We start from the raw sequence: 19,801 nt of genomic DNA on the forward strand, positions 1-19,801 counted from the left end.
CCCCCGAAAAAAGAGCAAAGCTTTACAATTACAGATATTCTCAAAGTTGCCAAGAATGCCAGTTAGGACAATAATGGAAAACAAAACAAAGCCTAACCATCACACCAGAAACCCCTTAACAGCACACACTGTGCCTAATGTGCCTAATCAGATATATACACTGAACCAGTGCACAGGGCCCCTGTGGTGTATGTAGTTACCACTCAGGGACTTTCTAATGGAAGGAGTGATGACTATGATAAAACATTGCTGGAAACAGATCAAAGGAATTTTCACAATAAGACAGCACACTTATTAGAAACCCACTGCTACCTAACAATGCAAGAAATATAATGGATAGAAATATTGATCATAAAGCCTCTATATCAAGACTGTTACAATTAGTCTCCTCTAATGTTAATGCTTAATTATTGACAGTGCATTTATGATATCTAAATATGAGGCCTGATAGTCATGAAAGGAACTTCTAAGTATTTTCTAAAACTATTACAAGAATCCTATCCACAATATGTCAGCTAATAAACTATAATGATTATGTTACTTATCTCCGATGTCTAACTGCAGCTGGAAAGAACAGATAACAGCAAAAATAATTATTTACCATTTTCTTCCTGCTCTCTTCACGATCATCCTTTTGTTTCTTCCTACATAATCCATAGCTCTCATCACTTCCACCGGTTATCTGTGTCAAGAAATTCACGTGCGAACCGAAGACAGCATCCGTCCCTTCCCACTTTCCCACAGAAAACGTCTTACGAATCGTCGAAGCCTTCTTCAGAATCTTCTTAAGGTGCCTGTGGAACTCCGTAGAGTTAGAGCAACGTCCCTCGGCGGATAACATGTTGGACAGTTGTTTGCGTGCTGCCCCTATCTGGCCGGCTGCCGTTTCGACCAAGTTACTCCAGACCACAGTGCCTGTGTTTTAAACCACACCGCTCTGACAGTAATGGGTCAGGAGTTTTCCCACGGCTGTTCCATTCTCCTGTAGGGGTGTTTAAAATCTACACACCCTACATCTTTCATAACTCTGACTTCATGCATTTTGTAGCATACACATATGACTCTTTCTGTCTCGTCAGAAAAACCTAATTGCACTCACTTAGTCTGGTAAAATGTAACCTTTCTCAGCATGTGGGATAAAATGACCCCCTTTCTGTACTGTTTTGTTTCACACTTGGTACAGTCCATGTTATTGTGTGTGTGTGCCATGCAAGGATGCACCTGTAGTGTCAGAGCACTCCAGGGTAAGATGTGACGGACCAGATAAGCCCCTATCTACATGTACTTATAAGGACAAGGAAAAACCCATCATAATTTCTCTCTGTACTGTCTACAATAGTATGGTTCCAAGATGGCAAAAATCACAAGGTTTTTAATCTGCAGGTTTTTTTGCAATAAATCTAAAAGATAAGGCTATGATATATACATGTATGAAAAACAACAGGAAGATGAGTTTATTCTTGGCCGTATGTACCCTAAGGACATGCAAAATGTAAGCAATTTCACTCTGTATAATTACCTGTGTAGTTAAACACTGTCATTCCTACACACAAAACACTTAAGGTTCTGTAATTTAAGATTTTTCACACAGAAGGACGACCATGAAATATAAGAAAGAACAGGAAAAGGTGGATTCTTATCCCTAATCAGAAATTCAGACAGTTTTTCCTGTTTGTTACACACCTGTCTGAGACACAGCTTCCCTTATTAACCCATACCTGGTAAACACAGTGTCTACCTGTCTGTGTACAAACAGGTAAACAATACCTCAGGCAGACCACACAAGGCCAGACAGGAACACACACAGGTAGAACAATAGAAACCTGAGTTAGGTGAGGTTTGAAGGACTTAAGAGGAAGCTTCAATCAAGACAATAGAAAGGATATTAATAAGGAGCTTACGCAGCAATCGGGTTAACGAAAAGGAACAATTCAGTGACACTTTTCTTCACTTCGATCTGAAACAGTCCAGATTTCAAAATCAAGATATAAAATCCCCTTACACTCTCTGAACACTAACGCAGTTAAAATTGCACAGTCTAAATTACTAATGTGTGAGTGTGACATGTACACTTAATGTGTGAAATCAGTGCAGTCACGGTATTGTGACCATCTCAAAACAATCTGGGAGAACGAATGAACCTCCTGTTGTGGAACTGCCATCTTTCTCCGCCTCATATTAGAGCCATCAAATTCAATTTAGGAAAATGTAGACCATAATGTACTTCTTCAACACGCTAGACTGAAATTGACCTTGTGACACCACTAAACTTCCTATGAAAATGAAAATGGATATGGTTCTTTCTAAATTAGATACAGGGCTTGAAATACTGGGTGCGTATGCACCTTAGTGCAGGTAGAATTGGAGCTTTGCAGGTGCTTTTGACGTCTACCTGCACCTAACCTGTACTGGTCCATTTACTAGGTGTATATATACATTGATGTGAATGTGGATTTTTATTTGCTGCATTGACTGTTACCATCAATAAAATAGTTTTTGGACAGTTTTTAGTATGTATACACACTTCTGTTTGTCTGAATGGCGTAGGTAAAGTTTGTGTGGTGCAGGTAATTTTCAACATTACCTGTACAAGCACAGGGATTTGCAGAAAAATGTATTTCCAGCCCTGCTTTGACTATATAACATTCATGCAGGTGGCACATTTCATGTGGGATGAGGCCCAGGAGATTCACGGCAGAATTTGAGTAATTGATCCACAATCGCCTCCGGTGGAAAGGAATGCTTTTGAAACTGCACTTGGCCGGCAGTCGGAAGAAATTGGCCTCGGAGGAATCTCACCAAATCATGGCCAAGAATCTAAAGAGCATTCCGGCCTAAAATGGAGATTTTACACTGCGATTGAATTGTCTATTTTTATAGAAATAGATGTGAAGAAGGTCACGTTTTTCTCACATATTTCCAAACTGACACAGGCATTACTCCATACAAAATTTATTTCTCCATTCATAACTAGGAACTATGATCTATAAATAGTAATAGACTCATTTGTAACTTACTATTATGACTCTTATTTGAGTATTACAGGCAGACAGAGACTGTATACCTACAGTCCCCCTCCCCCATAAAAATAGAATGATATCTTCCGGTTGTCATATTGAAATTGGCAACTACAGTATTGTAGCATTGTATTGTAGAGGAGTATGGTAGCAATATGTATTATGTTGCAAATGTATCTGACATGTATTTCAAGCAGGTGCAAGGCCGCATACCGCAGTTTGACATCAGGGTCACATACCGCAGTTCTTATCAAAAATTCATAAACGAATCAGTTAGCAAGACTGCCCCCAGCTGCAAACTGACATCTAACTTTAGTACAATATTTCTAGCAACCAATACTGTAAATTTTGAAATTTTTGCAGAGGTTTTATTTTATTTTTTTAGGGAAAGGGATTCAGTAGTACAGAACAAGGAAGACAGTATGTATTTACAATATCCTGAATTTGCACTGGAGAGGTCACCGAGAAAATCTGGAGAATAAAATCACTGCGAAAGTTTCCCAATTTACAGTATCTGTGTCCAGCCATGTTCCAACACAGAAAATACACTTGCCAACTGCTAACAGAAACTGTTGCATCTTTCAATCAACCGACATTCCTAGCTGCCTCCAGACATTTTCTTTACTTACATTTCTGGTTACAGTAAAAAGTCTGAGAGGCAGTAAGTATGTTAGATTTATTTTTACAACAGTTCTGTTGTACACACAAATGTAATAATATATCGCACCCTTTCAAGTACACTATTAAAACATTCTGACTGTCAAAACCAATACAGACACTTAAGTAGAGAAAGCTCAGACCGCAAGGGCCCAGTGGGGGTAGCCTTGAGTAGGTATATGCGGTAAGGTCACTAAAAACATGCACAACATGTAAGGTCACCAAAAACATATAAAATGCTCAGTGGGGCATACATGTAAGTGGGGAGGGTTAACGCTCACTCTACAACGGTATTTTCTGTCACAATTTTCCAAGAACAATGGAGGGCAGAATTGCACGACGTTGTCTGAAAAAACTAGGGAAGGGCTACCTAAAATTCATTTACTTTTGCCACGATTTTATTTCACAGAAGAGGAATGAGGTTTTCACAGTATATGAAGTTCTAACTTTTAACAATACACAACACAAGTCATGTAGAAGTAAAGCAAAACAATTAGGATTTTACTATGGTCAAAACTGACCGAAGGAGGCCATAGTTAGTACAGTAAACTAAAAAAAAACATTTCCTGTGTAATGACTTTGTGGTAAGAGAAAGTTTCAAGATTTATAGTTTGTAACAAAGCAAAAAAAAGTTGTGACTTCTACCTTGTGTGTTGCCATTATTGGTTCGGCTTGTAACACAATCGTCATAAACTCACTTCTCCAACTGATTATAAAGAACCCCCCTCCCCTTAATCTTTGTACAGTCACAAATTACATTATCTATAAGTATTCCATGGCACCAGTGCCCAAACTTCAGTAGACAGGTCCCCGGTCCTGTAAACAATTCACAGATACCTGGCTCCCTCAAGTGACCCCTTACTGAGGACATCTTTGCACAGCAATCACCAGACCTTACACCTGCAGATAAGGTTTCCTTAAGGCCACACCAATTTAATTTGTTGGTTCTCGGATTCGCCTCTTCATTTTTTCCTGATTTGCAAAAAAAAAAAAAAAAAAAAAGATTCTGGTTCTGAATCAATTCAAATATGCTCATATTTTGCCTCCAACAGTTGAGGAAAGTCCTTTTCTCCTAGTTATTACAGTTTTAATCCATCTATCAATGTAGTGGTTTGATTAAAAGTTCAAAATGCATTGTTTAAATATTAACCCAGCCTGGTATGTTGACTTCAAGGCTCCTATCGTACCATTTTGGACCATAATAGGATGCCTAGGCCTGTTTTTATTTTTTTATTTTTTTCGCCCGCCCGCTACATTGTTTTTCTGGAAAAATCCGTTAACCAACAAATCAAATTGGTGTGGCCTTAGTATGTGCCTGCAAATTGGTAAAACTCACCAAACCTTTCCAGTAAACAAACCACCAAACAACTGGTAAACACGGGATGGGTAACTTGATATCCTGGCAGGAAAATTTTTGAATTATTGGAATTAAATGATACGAGAAAAAATTTTGCTATCCAAGTTTTCTTTGAAGAAAAAGTGCTGATGTTTAGGTACACATACAAGCAAACACTCTAAAACGAGATACCAGTCCATGCACCAAGAATGATGGCATTGTAGCAGGTCTGCAATACCTTTGCAATCAGATAGATGGCACTGCTGCAGCATGACAAAACTTGGAGTCAGTCAGCCAGGCATATCATAACCACATATAGGCCATTACATCCAATGATAAGGGGCTCAGTTTCAGCTTAATAGGTCTTATTAATGAGACCACCTTGCAGTATGCAGTATAAGTCATGATCTCAGCTATATAACACCTAACACCATGATATGCAGTGGGGAAGCAACAGTCTTGTACTGTTTTACCTTTTACCTCTCAAACAGAAGTCAGGTGCCCATTTACACCTGGCTGAGAGGGTAAGATTTAGAAAGTCATGTAAACTGTCTTTTGAATTCCTAAGGACACAGCATTTAGCAAGGTATCTCGATATCATGTATATTCGCCTTAGCCACTCAACCATTGGATGCCACTGATATTGAACAACGACATAGGTCCAACATTTGGCGAGGGCACACTGAGGCAATGGCTGTTGAACCTTCAACCTTGAATGAGAACATCAGAGGATGTCAGCACAGCAGACAATGGGTTCTTTTTCTCCCCTCATCCCTGTCCTCCATCAGTGAGCAGAGTTCTGCTGTGGTGATGTTTATGAGCCCAACATCCCTCTTCAAGTTGTTTAATGGTTGATTTGATTTGATTTTGATTTGATTTATTGAAATTGCAACAGTGCAATACACGCAGAACAGAGGCAGCTGTTGCTGGTGTTGTGTCCCGCACATAGAAACAAATACTGGACAGACAATACTCATTTTCACTTGAGTGGGGAAAGTCGTGTAAAGTGCCTTTCCCGAGGGCACAACATCGGTGGCATGTCAGGACTCGAACCCGGGACCTCTTGATTCCGAGTCGCGCACGCTGCCGTTGCACCACACGACCCCACATGTGTATCGTATCGTGAATGTGTATAAAGAAAATCCCAGTATTCTATTATAAAAGTAATGGGAAGTTTCCTTACCTCGAGCAGCGCGTGCAGGTTGGTGTCCTGGAAGACGCTGTGCAGGAACTCCATGTCCTTCTCGTTCCCGTCCGTGAGCGCGTGGATCTCCTCCAGGCTGTCCAGCACCTGGGCAACCGCACCTGTTACCATGGCAACAACATGTCAATCATCACGGAAGTCCATCCATGTTGAAGATCATAAAATTTTCAATGACCACTGTCGCCTTCATCAGGATTTGTGTTGGAATAAAGTTTGGAATCACACTACATGTAAATTGTCAGTCACCCTGTCAACACTTATCTTCTTCTCAATATAATACAAGAATTGTTCGCATATTTTAAAACATCACAGATTACATCCAACATTTAGACTAATGATAAAATTAAGGTACATACTTTGTATTATTGTCAGAGATACAACCTTATGGTTGAATAGTGCAAGATCATAGATGTACAAGATGATCTGATTACATTACCCTACTAACAATTCAGAAAATGTTCAGTGACTTTGTATTTGTCAAGGCCCATTTAATGACATTTAATTTGTGCAGTTACTTTCCAGATTACTGAATGATATGCTTGCTGCAAATGGCCTTGGTAATTTGTATGAAACATTAATCTCCAATCCTGGAGAACGATTAGATTTCTACAATAGATACATGTAACTCATACATGAAGGCGGTGACAGGGGCAGAAAAAGTAATATTAACTGGGTGTGGCCAGATTGACAGGTTTGGAGCAGATTGGGTGAATACGTACTGTAAATCGTGAAATTTTCACAGTAGTTTTACCGGTATTTTAAATTGCAGGGCCCTCTCTACTGTTAATTGATGACACTTAGTGTCTGTCTGCTGTACTACAAAATTGTTTCAGCCTACATTATTGAAAACTCCTATTGCGGAAAAAAAACACAGAAAAAAATTTCACAATTTACAGTCACTGCGTGCTTCTCTCTTTTTGAATGACAGTTAATGATCTGCTGTGGTACATACATGTATTTTGAACCACAGCAATTCGATGGCTACAGATTTGTCACTGACTTGTAAAACAAATGATGGTGATTTTTGTTGAGCAATATACAATATACTGCATGACTGGGCAAGCTACATGTATATCATGTACATTGTATGTACGTCTTGTATTGCTACAGCTGTCAAAGACCATCAGTATAGGGCTTTAGAGACAAGCATATACTCAGACATTTCCCTGTCTTGTGGTAATGCCCAAATCCTCATACATATAAATCAAAAACTGTCAAGCCTTCAAGTGTAGTTTTGTCTCCGGGGATATTCATAAGAACATGTTCAGGATAGGTACATTAAAATGTACATGAGTGTACTGTGGTATATACATCTGATTACAAAACATGTACATGTGTATGTCAGGGTAGTGACTCCAATCTGGTAAAATCCTACAAAGATCTCCACCAAATCGGAGTCTCTACCCTGAGTGACAAACCGGGTATATATTTGGAATGGGATCATTATAAGTGATATAATAAAGTTTTATTGCAAATTCGTGCCCGTAGGCTAATTGCAAATCATAAACATACAACAGTATTGAAACAGATTATATTATTATACAATAGTATCATTATTATAAAATAGTATATACAAATGTATGAAGGAAGAAAAAGATTGCTGAAAGAACCTTAGACATTCTTTGTTCAAATGGGATTAGTAAAAGGAAAGCAGAAAGAAGAACAAGACAGAATTGGTAACAGAAGACAAGTACATGCAGAGTCTGAGAGAACAAAACTGGTCACTTTCGAGAAACGTAAGCCCTGTTTCACAGATTTTAGGAATCTCAAAGCAGATGTCTGTTTGCTTGCTTTGTCTTGTTGTCAGATATTCAAATTGGCCTACTGGAGCTTTTCATTGAGGCCATGATATGATACTCTCCAAGCAGAGGTTTGGGGTTATTTTTGGCATGTTTTTAGGCTTTTTTATCGGGGTTACTTTTTTGCACTGAAACTTTTTTCACCCAACCCAGTGCAAAAAAAAAAGTAACCCTGATAAAAAAAGCCTAAAAACACGCCAAAAAGAACCCCAAAACCCAAACCTCTTGGAGAGTAATGATGTGGAGGTTCTGTTTTCTGACCCACAGCACCCCTCCCCACATCTGCTTGGAGATTGTGAAAGCAGGAAGTGCCATAGATCTACAGTGATGCCTGTGGAGGAATGCTGGGATACGTACTTGAGCAGACTGCGGCGTCAGTGGGTGGAGCCACAGGGAGAGGGGGGCCCACCGGCGAGGCGAGAGGAGGGGGGGCACACCAACAGGAGGAGAGGGAACAACAGAGCACACACCGTTAGAACAACATACATGTAGCCTACAGACTCTTAGTACTGTTATATTGTAGGCACAGTGTACAAGAGAAGTATATTCACTGAGCCTGATTAGCAGGCTATGGCAGAGACACACCGTTAGAACAACAGTTACATTGTACATAGCCTGCAAACAGACTCTTAGTAGTGTACACAAGAAGTCACTTCAATGAGGCCTGATTACCAGGCTACAGCGGAGCACATACATTTTGTACACCATTAGAACAACAGTTACATAGCCTACAAACAGACTCTTAGTACTGTTATATTGTAGGCAGTGTACACAAGATGTTTCTTCACTGAGGCCTGATATCCAGGCTATTGTAGAGAACACAGCATTAGCACAACACAGCCTACAAACAGACTTAGCCTTAGTACTGTTGTGTTGTAGGCAGTGTACACAGGAAGGCCTGATATCCAGGCTACATGTACCACAGAGCACATACACACCATAAGATCAGAGAGGTCTCTTCACTTAGGCCTGGTGACCAGGCTACAGCAGAGCACATACAGAATGTATACAGCAGTTACATATCCTACAAACAGACCCTGTTACACTGTAGGCTGAGGGCTGATTCACAGGTTATAAGATGTGTAGACTGAAGAACACATTAGTACATGTGTAGTTGCACAAACCTGGGCTAGCATATTAGCCCTACACACACGTTACATATATATGGTAATACACATGTACTACTGTGCTTGTTAAATGTAGTACTAGTACATTCGTACTTTGAAAGGTACATGTGAGAGAGATTTAGAAAAGCTTGTCCTAAAGGGAACTGTAGGAAATTTGAACTGAGGTTGGAAGGATAACGATCTCTGAAATGTGTGAAGGCTCCAGGTTAGAGAGAGCAAAATTAGAAAAGGCTGTCGGAATGACAGGAATGAAGAAAACCTGGCAACGAACACACTAGCCAAAGGAGCTAGCCTGTGTACTGTGTACTGGCCCTGGCAACAGTCTGTCATCCAGGCTATAGGTGCTATAAAAATCCCATCTTACACTCTTATCTTACAAATTAAGATTTATCTTTGACGTTTACTGAAGTATAAAAGCATTGAGGGACTCCGGATGTTTTATGGCCGAAATTTAGAGGTGCATCTAAACATCATCAATTTTCATTATATCTTCAGGTGATTCTGTATTTCATGCACCTACATTGATACATTTCTCCATTTTACTTTGTTTTGGACTGGCTTAGATGTCATAAAACCTGCTGAAACTCAAAATGTGCTCGCAAATTTTTACAGCAACACGAACAACATTTAAGATAAAAGTGAGAAAGATGGATAGTTTACTAATTGTGCGTGTGTGTAGCATTAGATAAGAGAAACATGAAGATAAGTAACATAATGTGGAAATCTAAATGATGACAAATAGGCAGCAAATTGCACAAAGAATGCCATTCTTTAACTTTTATTGCTTTGATGCACAAGCAGGAAAGAAGCTGGCATTCTGGAATTCTAAAAATATCTTTCCTCCCCCCCCCCTCTCACTTCAATGGACCAGTCCTTGTCATACAGTGTATCACATGGCCCTGGTGACTTATTCTTGAACATGACTAAGTCCTTCCTGACAAGTTCAACAGAAATATTTCCCATACTGATCCTAGAGACAGCTGCCAATTTACTGTGAATCACAACATTTTTGCCTCCAGTTAATGGTGAAACAAAGTACAAAACAACAATACAAAACATGCCATTAGAAATTATATACAAACACATACAAAGGTACATGTATAATACACAAGATTCATGTATGTTTGTGAATACAGCACTACGCAGAGAACCAAGAAACCACCACTCAAGAATAACAACAAGCACCATGCAGATATGTTGATCCTTCCTTTTCTCCCCAATTTGAATCCAGCATCTGGACAGGATTTATCTGCTTTGATATGTAATTGAACATGACACACATCAACTAAACAAAGATGTCACTCATATGCCTGGAATTCTGTCCAACATTTCAGAAATATCACAGAAGTTCTCCAAATATTTCAAAATATCGACCAACATTATAGGAACTCTTCCTTTCTGACTGACAGACATTGTGTCCAGTAATTCTGCTGAAAGGTTTTGGTTTGTTTTGACAGCATCCAGGCCAAGGCTTCCTGAGAAGAAATCAGTCCCACATGGCCTCTGTATCTGGCATGCCTGTACGGTAGCCTCGGATTCTTTAGATAGCGACAATCAAAATGTCCCCAGTGCAAAAATAATACGTTTTACAGAAAAACTGCAATGCAGGGCTATCTCCATGAAGCTAGGGTGCTCACCCTCTCCCTAAAATCCTAGCACCCCTCCCAAAATGTTCAAATTTAGGGTTTTCTCTTAGTATTTTCATGAAAATTTGCTGATTTTTCATCAACTGATTAGGGAGCACGTCGTCTCCCCTAAGAATTTCTGGGGAGACCACTGCAATGTCAGGGATAACTTGAGCCAAATTTGTCTGACGACAGATATAAATACTCGCAGTTCCAAACTTTATAAAATCTTCATGAAACCATCACAAAATAATGATTTACCGACCTTTAGGGTCAAAGGTTATAAAATGCTACCTGATGATTCCATATAAGGGCATGAGATCAGAACCTGAGGAAGGAGGTTGTCCCCATTAGGGGCATGTATAAATCCTGGGGTTTGGTATAACACTGGGGTTAGCCTGAAGATCCAATTAAAAACTGACTGTTTGAAATCTAGAAGCAACAAAGAACATGGTATGGCTAGCTGTGGACAGTACCACATTTGTAAAAGGGGAGGACAGGGAAAAGGACAGTTAACAAACACAGAAACTTGATTTTCAGAAGATAAACAGTTAATAACAGTCCTGTTCACAAACTTGTTAAGAAAAGAACATGTGAAGAAAAGAACACAGCAAGAAAAGTGGCACAAGACAATGAAAATTTGACTGCCCCCCTCAATAAAAGATGGGGTAGAAAAAATTCTTAATATAAAATTAAAGACCAAATTAAATTTCAATGTCCAGTAGTTTTGCTATGGGCCAATTTTGTTACAGGATATAAACATTAGTTATTATTATTAGTATCATTTGTACACTTGATATAATGGTACCATTTCTAGTGTAGTGGATCTGGGTTTATTTTTCTACTTCTCCAGCTTTTTTTTCAGGTTCATCTTGTCCCCATTAGTGGCTAAGTAAACAGATTTTTATCTCATTCTAACATCTGTGAGAGTGACAAGAACCCAAACACTGCCAACATAGATACTTAAAACTCCCAACCTACAACTAACAAACTGCATCTTGCTGTGAATTGTTTACTTTAAGACTTAATCACAATCACAATAGACTTACCTGAAGACGTTGGATCCTCTTCGAAGTAGTCGGCGACATTGGGATCACTATAGAAGGATGTCCACTTGTGACTGGCTACGGCTGACATTACTGCGCCCTGCTTGGTAGAAGGAAAACATGTGCAGTATAACCTTTGAAGAAATACTGGATCTCTTCATGCAAATATAGTAGACCTTTAAGCTATACCAGTAGTAGTGAAGACATTTTAGAAGCCGCCACAAGGAAGCTGACTTGAGTTAGACCCTCTCTATGCTTGGTAGAACAACATATGCAGTATAACCCTTGAAGAAATACTAGATCTCCAGACCTCATGCAAATAGACCTGAGCTGGCAACAGCAGTAGTGAAGAAGACGTTTTAAAGCCACCACAGGGAAGCTGACTTGAGTTAGTCCCTCTCACTGGTCTTGTTTACAGTCAGGCGGTTCAGCCGTCCAAACCCTGACCTCCTGTCACTCAGCCCTCTACATTCCTACAGAATCCCACACAACGTTTTCTCACATCTGATTGCTAAACCGAACTTACGATTTAGTTCCCAGCTCTCACTCAGGACGACGTGGTTTGTTTGACTTCTCTGTGAGAGAACTTATGACTAGTCCAACCCATGCCTGCAGCCACCATCTTGTTATTTAGGGTCTAAGGTTACGATATCAGGGGGATCAGACCCTGCTCCTGGGCAGGAAGTCTTCATTAGGGTTCCTCCACCTGCTGTAGACCAACAGGGGGGAGGGCGAGGTTTCTAACTCTTGAAATAATCTAATAACAAGACTGTTTATATTTGTGTAGAGCTCCTAGTTTTAGATATCTTGTGTTCTGGGCATGTTATGGTTTCTATTCTTACGTGGTAGTTAGTTCTTGTGCTTCGGGAAGAGGTAACACAAGTTTGGGCCCCCTAGCTTCTTGCTCTGGAACTGCAGGGGAGTTCTTGTTAGAATCTTTGGAAGAGAGCTGTTGAGGATCTTTTTTACATACTTTGGGCTGATATGAAATTCAAGCTGGAACCTTTAAGAATGAATTGCATTCTTGGATGTAACGTTATCTTTATTTCGTTATTCTGCAATCTATGGTTGAACATTTTGGAATGGCACAGATTACACATGTGAAAATTACTTCTTAAGTACTGCACAGAGTTAGACCGTGTTTAGCTTGGGACTGGAGAAGTTTGTTCAAGGAGGTCATTGCTTTGTTTGATTCAGGTTTTTGGGAACTGATTTTCAAGTCAATGTCACATGAATGTGGTCTTGTAGGATCTACATTGTACATTGTATCCAAAATTGGATTCTCAGAATTTAAGTTAATCAGACATGTGCCATACATTTTGGGAAAATATGTGAATTGGGTAATTGGGGTCGGCCAATTTAGGTTGAACCCAGATTCTAACGATGCACTTGACTAGGGACCATTTTTCCTCCTCCATCCCCGTGGTTCAGAATGGTAGGTTCCAAACTGAGTGTGAGGCAAACCCAGAGCTGTCTTGTTATCACCAGCTGCAGCCAAATGCCACTTCCCAAGTCTGCTACTGTACAATTCCAAATATATGCAGTCCTCTATATTTTAACAGGAACCTCTTACAACAAACTTAACTTCTATTTTCCATCATGCTCCTACTACTGTTTCAGCCACGAACTTGAAATAGAAGATAATCGAATTAGACTCTCAATTTTTAGAGTAACTTGAAATTAAGTGTTGTAAACGTTAATGATTTTACCGTAAGTGTGCTGAAACCTGCAGCTGGATCTGATAAGTAACCCAACCCTCCTGCCCAGGAGAGCGGATAATGGTATATTTAGGAAAGGATTATAGAAGGGAGGGTGAAAACAAACAAATAAACAGTAAAAAAAATGATCACAACTTCAGGCTGGCACCTTTGGCGTGGTTAGTTTACAAAAATTTGATATATAAAATTGTGAAAGAAATATAATTTGGACTTGGTTATGACAGATATCTGAGACTGAAGCTTCAATATCAATTTCTAATACTGCTTCTGGTGCCAAAAAATTCTGGGGTTGATTCAGGACCTGAACGGTGCATAATACTTTTTTTTCAGATCAGAAAAGAGATGAAGCCGGTGAATAATCTTCAACTCTGTCTAACCTCATAAGACAAACAACCGTTTTGCTAATGCTAATGCCAGATTAATATATACAGATAATTTGTGTAACTTCCATCTGTTCTACATAGATAACATACAAGGGAAGAGTCGACAGACCCTGCTGACTCCACAATAACATCATACAACTCCTAACTCTCACAGGATAACACCATCAGCCCTTAAACGGCTAAACCAGCATTCCTTTGGTTATCGCTGCCTTGCGGAGGCCTCATTTACCCCCATTTTTGCCAATTACGTTGCTTTAGATGTAAGAGCCTGGTAGATGACTCCCGTGGGTAGTCTTTATACATGTGTAAGCTCCTTAATCCTGCGTAAGTCTTTGAGTATGTCATTAAAGCTGGCGTTACATGTAGCTGCAGCTTACCAGCATTGTCTAAAGATATTTAAGAACGTTGACCTTCTATCTTTGCCAGGAGATGATTCTTGGTGGTAAACTTTATACCACTGGGATATGCAGTATTATTATTAAGGGTCAGACTTAAACATTATAAGATATCCATTTTTATATTCCATTTTTATGTACACATTTATTTGTATACACATGTATGTATACATGTAGGATATTATAAAATATCTATCTGAAAAAGTCAGAATAAGAATAAATTTGTTTGTTTGTTTGTTTGTATGTTTGCTTGATTGATTGATTGTTTGGAAAGATACAGCTTTCAGCAATCTGATGTTAATTGTTAAATGAATGGCACTGTCATAAAGTAGTTTTAATACAATTACCACTAAGTCTTACTCAGTCTAATACACATGTACTTACTGTTTTGAACTCACTCAAAACCTTATATGTTCATCACAACATACAACTGTATGAAAGCCAAGTAATACTACATTAGCGTGGCTACATACATGTACATGCACCTAAGCAATTAACACATACAGAAACTAACAACTTCTGCCCATAATGAGAGATATTTGTACCATGCAGTTTTCATGCACAGATTAGTAGACAGAACACAAGGGGACATAAACTGAGCTAATGCCTTTAACACTATAATTATAACAGAAAACAATTTCTTTTCATAAAGAAATGGCATTACATGTATTATGATTCAGAATGGTTATATGTTTTGGGTCCATTGATTCTTTTCTGTTGTAAATAAATATTTTGCAATGGTGGTGGAAAATACAACGCTATTTTTTTTCAGTTCATCGGATTGTTTCACTTTTGTCTGTCTAGGAAACTGGTGTAAAAATGATCTATGCGAAGAATCATGATTCTAATATATGGAAATTTATGTTGACTTTCCCATTCTTCCAATGATTGATCTGCTTGTTTGTTTGTTTGTTTATCTGATCCTTTTGTTTATAGAAGAAAGTAGTTATAAAACTGTTCACTGGTAGAGTAGAAGGTAGAAATCAAAAGACAGGGAATGACAATCAATCATGAACTTGAAAATGGCTGCCAGAGGCCATTATTGATTTTGAGATTTAGACTATGAATAGAATCTTAAACATCAAATGCCAAAAGAGGATTTGTATACCACATGCGCCAAAGACCCATCCTTTTCTTTGGACCTTTCAATATATTTATATTACAGTTACTGTACCATTTACTCCTCTTACTAGTTGAGTTAGAAAACAATTCCAGTGTCAATTTTATCCATGTTCTGCAGACACCAATGTGTCATGTTTTTAGTGCTACATGTATTTATCATGTTAAGACAACCAGATACAAAAGTATGATTACAATATAATTGGTACGTGGGTTGGTATGTGGGTTGGTCTTGTTGTTGTCGATTTTAAAGACATCAGCTCAGTCTATCTCCCCTTGCTCACAAACAAGTGCCGATGAAAAAATACCTGCTGTCTCTGTACGCGTGAAAATCAACCAAAAGACGGGAGCCAGAAAGTCATGGAAAACAGGCAGGACAATGGAGGATTGCACAGAAAAATCAAGGATGAACAAAACAGAACAGAAACATAAAATAACAGTCTAATTTTCTAATATTTTCAAACGCAGGGTGGCGGCGCCCATGTAACAGTCATGTTGGATTTGGTGAAAGCCAAGATGTCCAACGTTTTGTCTCTAACGTTTTGTGTCAAATGTTAAGTCTCAGTCATAAACGTTGTATGATGCATATACAGTGATTCTTTCCGCAATGATTTGAGAGGAAACAGGATCAATGATTGAACAGTTGCATCTGTTTCTTACAAAGTATAGCACAATCGTCAAGGGAAAAAAATCAGTGTAGACGTATCGTACAATGTATGTGACCAGGGTATAACTGGCAAGTCAAAGTAACAGTAAAATTCTCATCTAACCTCTCTGCGTAGATAATTCCCAGTCTAGACTTTTGTGGATCATTTTGTTGCCTTTGGATAATGTGGGATTTGAAAAGAACTTTGTAAAAATGTCAAACGTTTACTTTACAGCCTAGGGATGTACTTTAGCCAGTGTGTTGTGGATTGGACCAACGAGATCTAAATGTGTGTTACAAATCCCAGTACTGCTAGATGATACATCTGACATTTTACAACTTCTAGTACTTAAAATGTTTGGCATTTGTTTAACCCAGTGTTCCAACTGCCTTCCGCTCAAACAAATGCAATTTAGGGAGATATATGTACATTTTGTAAGTCTGGTATCTCTGAATTATGATTAGAATTTGTTCTGGCATCTTTTTTATATCTTTGCTATACACATCAAGACCACTAAAGCACCAAAAAGCTTTATTAGCCGAGCATAATGAGACCAAAGAACAAAATGAAGATTTCATGTTGGCACGCTGGCTTTCACCAAAATCCGATCACTGTAACAAGGATACACTCACACCCTGGTTTGAAAATATTCTACCATGGGTTATGGTTAAAACAAGCTTCTACACTGAAACAAAACAGCTCCTAATACTGCTGAAACGTCATAAGAGGCCATGCACGCATGTGGTGCACACTGGTTTACATGGGCTCCCAAAGAAACAGCAATCAACACAAGGCAAGAGCATAAAACCTCTCTTGGAATACGATTGGAAAGCAATCAAAGATCTAGGCTGTAAATGATAAACTGGAGTAGCACAGTGGCACAGAAGAAGAAAGAATGATCGATCTGTATTGATTTTGACTTGCAATGGCTAATACTTTGATTTACGGACAAAGATTCTGTTTTGATACAAAGGATTTGATTTGTACTGCTGAAAATTTACAACTGAGTCAGGTCCTTTTGGATGTTCTAGCCATGAAGAATGCTTTTGGAGAAATTCAAATGTTCTAAACTTCTCAAATACTATATATGAATGATTAAACTCCTACACATAGCGATACAGTTCAGCTAGAGTAGCTTTCAGATGGTATCTGCCAATCATTCATCAGCTCATGAATGGGTAGTCATGTGACCAACAGGTTAAAGGTCACAAGGTCATTTGACTGGACGAGTGTCAAGGCTTCTTTCTTTCTTTATTCTTTCTTTCTTTCTTTTTCTTTCTTTCTTTCTTTATTCTTTCTTTCTTTCTTTATTCTTTTTTCTTTCTTTTTTTCTTTCTTTCTTTATTCTTTCTTTCTTTATTCTTTCTAACTGTGCCAGATGTGATCCTAAACTAAAGAAGCAACTGAAACAAAGTGTAAGTTAGAAAAGATGAACCCTACAGCGTGGTAAGACAAGGGTTACCCCGACTGCCCCTACCTTGAGCTTTCTCCTGGCGTTAAACTTGGTCATGCTAGCCACAGTCTCGTGCAGGTGGATCTTGGGGGCATACCTCTCACGGTCCTATAGGGGGAATAAAATTGATCAGAGTCAATATCACCCATATCTGATAGTGTACATTGCTGCTGTGCTACATGTAACTGCCAGAATTGTTCCTGTTCGGTCACTCAAGCAATTTCTGACATGCAAAAATCAGTGAAAGAAATTAACATAGTGAATAAAGAAATCCAAAACAAAAACAGCAACTTAAACAAGGTACAGTCATTGCTTTGATAGAATGAATGAATAAATGAATGATAAATGGATGGATGGATGGATGGATGGATGGATAGATGGATGGGAAATTTGGAGGGATGGCTGAATACATTGTACATGCATGTATAGATAGAAGGAAGAAAGGAAGGGTGAATGGATGGAAGAATGGATGACAGGCAGCATCAGTCCATGCCTGACACATGCATAACCTCCCCCTACCTTGATCCATGGATGCTGCAGTGTCTCGTGCACCGTGATCCTCTCGTTCTGGTCCAGCTCCAGCATCCTGGTCACCAGGTCCTTTGCCTGCTCAGACACATGGTCCCACTGACGGGGGTTCATCTGTAATAAAACACACAAACACAAACAAATAAACAAACATAAACAAACACTCAGTAAGTACAACAGGCCTGCTCAGACACATGGTCCCACTGACGGGGGTTCATCTGTGATACATGTAGGACACACAGTAAGTGGAAGTCACTACAACTGAGTTACAAAGATGTTCAAAGGTTAGGTGCAATATGTCGTTTGGTGTAATGTAGCTAGCTGCCGCCACGCTGCATGCCTGCAAAGCTGGTGTGTTATGCCGAAGGGCAGTCTAGTCATACTGGCTATACAGATACAGGTAAAGGTCCCATGATTTAGTCTTTTTGAGGCCGTAGAGGCAGTGTGTTGTTAATCCACTGTGTCTAGGGCATGGAATAGGAACGTGGAGCCCATCCCTCTTCTTCCACTGCCTTTTACCTCCCCAACGTTTTATGGTACGCATTTTACTCCTGGGTGGAGTGTTGTATCAAATGCCTTTCTCAAGGGCAAAATATCTAGCAAGAAATGCGAAGGTTGACATAAGTTAGAAAGAGTTATTTTGTCTAATATAAATATATAACACCATTTACAGGGTGACTAATTATCATGGCACTTTCATTTCACCCAATTCCTGGCCTGGAATTGGCTTGCGAAGCAAGTTTGATACAACTTTACTACTAACTAGAGTTCCCCGATCTCATACCTTCGCCAAATGATGTTAATCTTTATGACTGACAAATTATACACTAGATTATTCAAATGGGAACCTAATTTTCATGAATCATATCATTTTATCATAATCTCAACCAAAAGACAGTCTTATAATAACAAGCAATGCATTCTAGTATTTCCTAATAAATTATGCAAATGAGGTCCTGATTTGAATAAATTATGTTTAATGATGTTCACCTCAACTTAACTTTCAAATACCACAAATATGAAATTACAGGCAGTTATCATTACATAATTATAAAAATTTTCTCATTAATTATGCAAATTAAGTCATTATTAACATAATCAATATCTGCCTGTGTTTCTCTCGTCAATTACCAATGTCACAAGCTTATCATGGAATGCAGCTGATTTATAGAATTTCCCCATAAATTATGCAAATTACATCCATATTTGCATAATTGTCACATAATTATATTAAGCACCGCGTAAGCTACCTACATACCAAAAATCACGACGATCCGTTAACTGGTTCTTGAGTTATCCCCTTTTGAATATTTTCAAGAATATATCCCTGCAGTTCCAGAGCAAGCCACTAGGGGGCCCAAACTCACGTCACTTCTTCCCCAGCAAAAGAGCTACCTACCATCCAAATTTCGTCACCCCAGCATGTCTAGATCATGAGATATCAAAACCGGAAGTTCAGCTGCAGTACCATAACAAGCCGCTAGGGGGTCCAAAATCTAATCATTTTGAGGTCTCATCAAGACCTACCCACCTACCAAGTATCAAGACAATCCATCAAGGCCTTCTCAAGTTATCGTGTTTACAGACACACACACACATACACGAACGCCTCTGAAAACATAACCTTCTTGGCGAAGGTAATTACACAAGGATTAGATGTGTGCCCCAGATAGATAGCTAGATAGAGGCACACGTCTATTTATCTATCTATCTATCTGTTACTATCTATTATCTTTCTATCTATCAT

The 19,801-nt window shown here is 38.9% G+C and overlaps 1 protein-coding gene across 22 annotated transcripts in view; it reads right to left on the bottom strand.

Annotated features, from left to right (window-relative positions):
• Positions 1-19,801, bottom strand: part of LOC109485058 (peripheral plasma membrane protein CASK-like) — a 150,122-nt gene that overhangs the window by 78,261 nt on the left and 52,060 nt on the right. For 14 of the 22 annotated variants that reach the window (XM_019788468.1, XM_019788480.1, XM_019788478.1 and 11 more), the window contains exons 8-13: positions 18,046-18,168; positions 17,551-17,634; positions 15,735-15,743; positions 11,815-11,914; positions 8,371-8,379; positions 6,194-6,315 (exon numbers count right to left, since the gene is read on the bottom strand). In XM_019788468.1, coding sequence (XP_019644027.1) covers positions 6,194-6,315; positions 8,371-8,379; positions 11,815-11,914; positions 15,735-15,743; positions 17,551-17,634; positions 18,046-18,168 — 447 coding nt within the window. The remainder of the gene's footprint in view (positions 1-6,193; positions 6,316-8,370; positions 8,380-11,814; positions 11,915-15,734; positions 15,744-17,550; positions 17,635-18,045; positions 18,169-19,801) is intronic. The other 8 variants (XM_019788481.1, XM_019788479.1, XM_019788465.1 and 5 more) reach the window with 5 other exon arrangements.

The sequence above is a fragment of the Branchiostoma belcheri genome, unplaced genomic scaffold (genome assembly GCF_001625305.1).
Source record: "Branchiostoma belcheri isolate BF01 breed outbred unplaced genomic scaffold, Haploidv18h27 scaffold72, whole genome shotgun sequence".
NCBI classification, from domain to species: domain Eukaryota; kingdom Metazoa; phylum Chordata; class Leptocardii; order Amphioxiformes; family Branchiostomatidae; genus Branchiostoma; species Branchiostoma belcheri.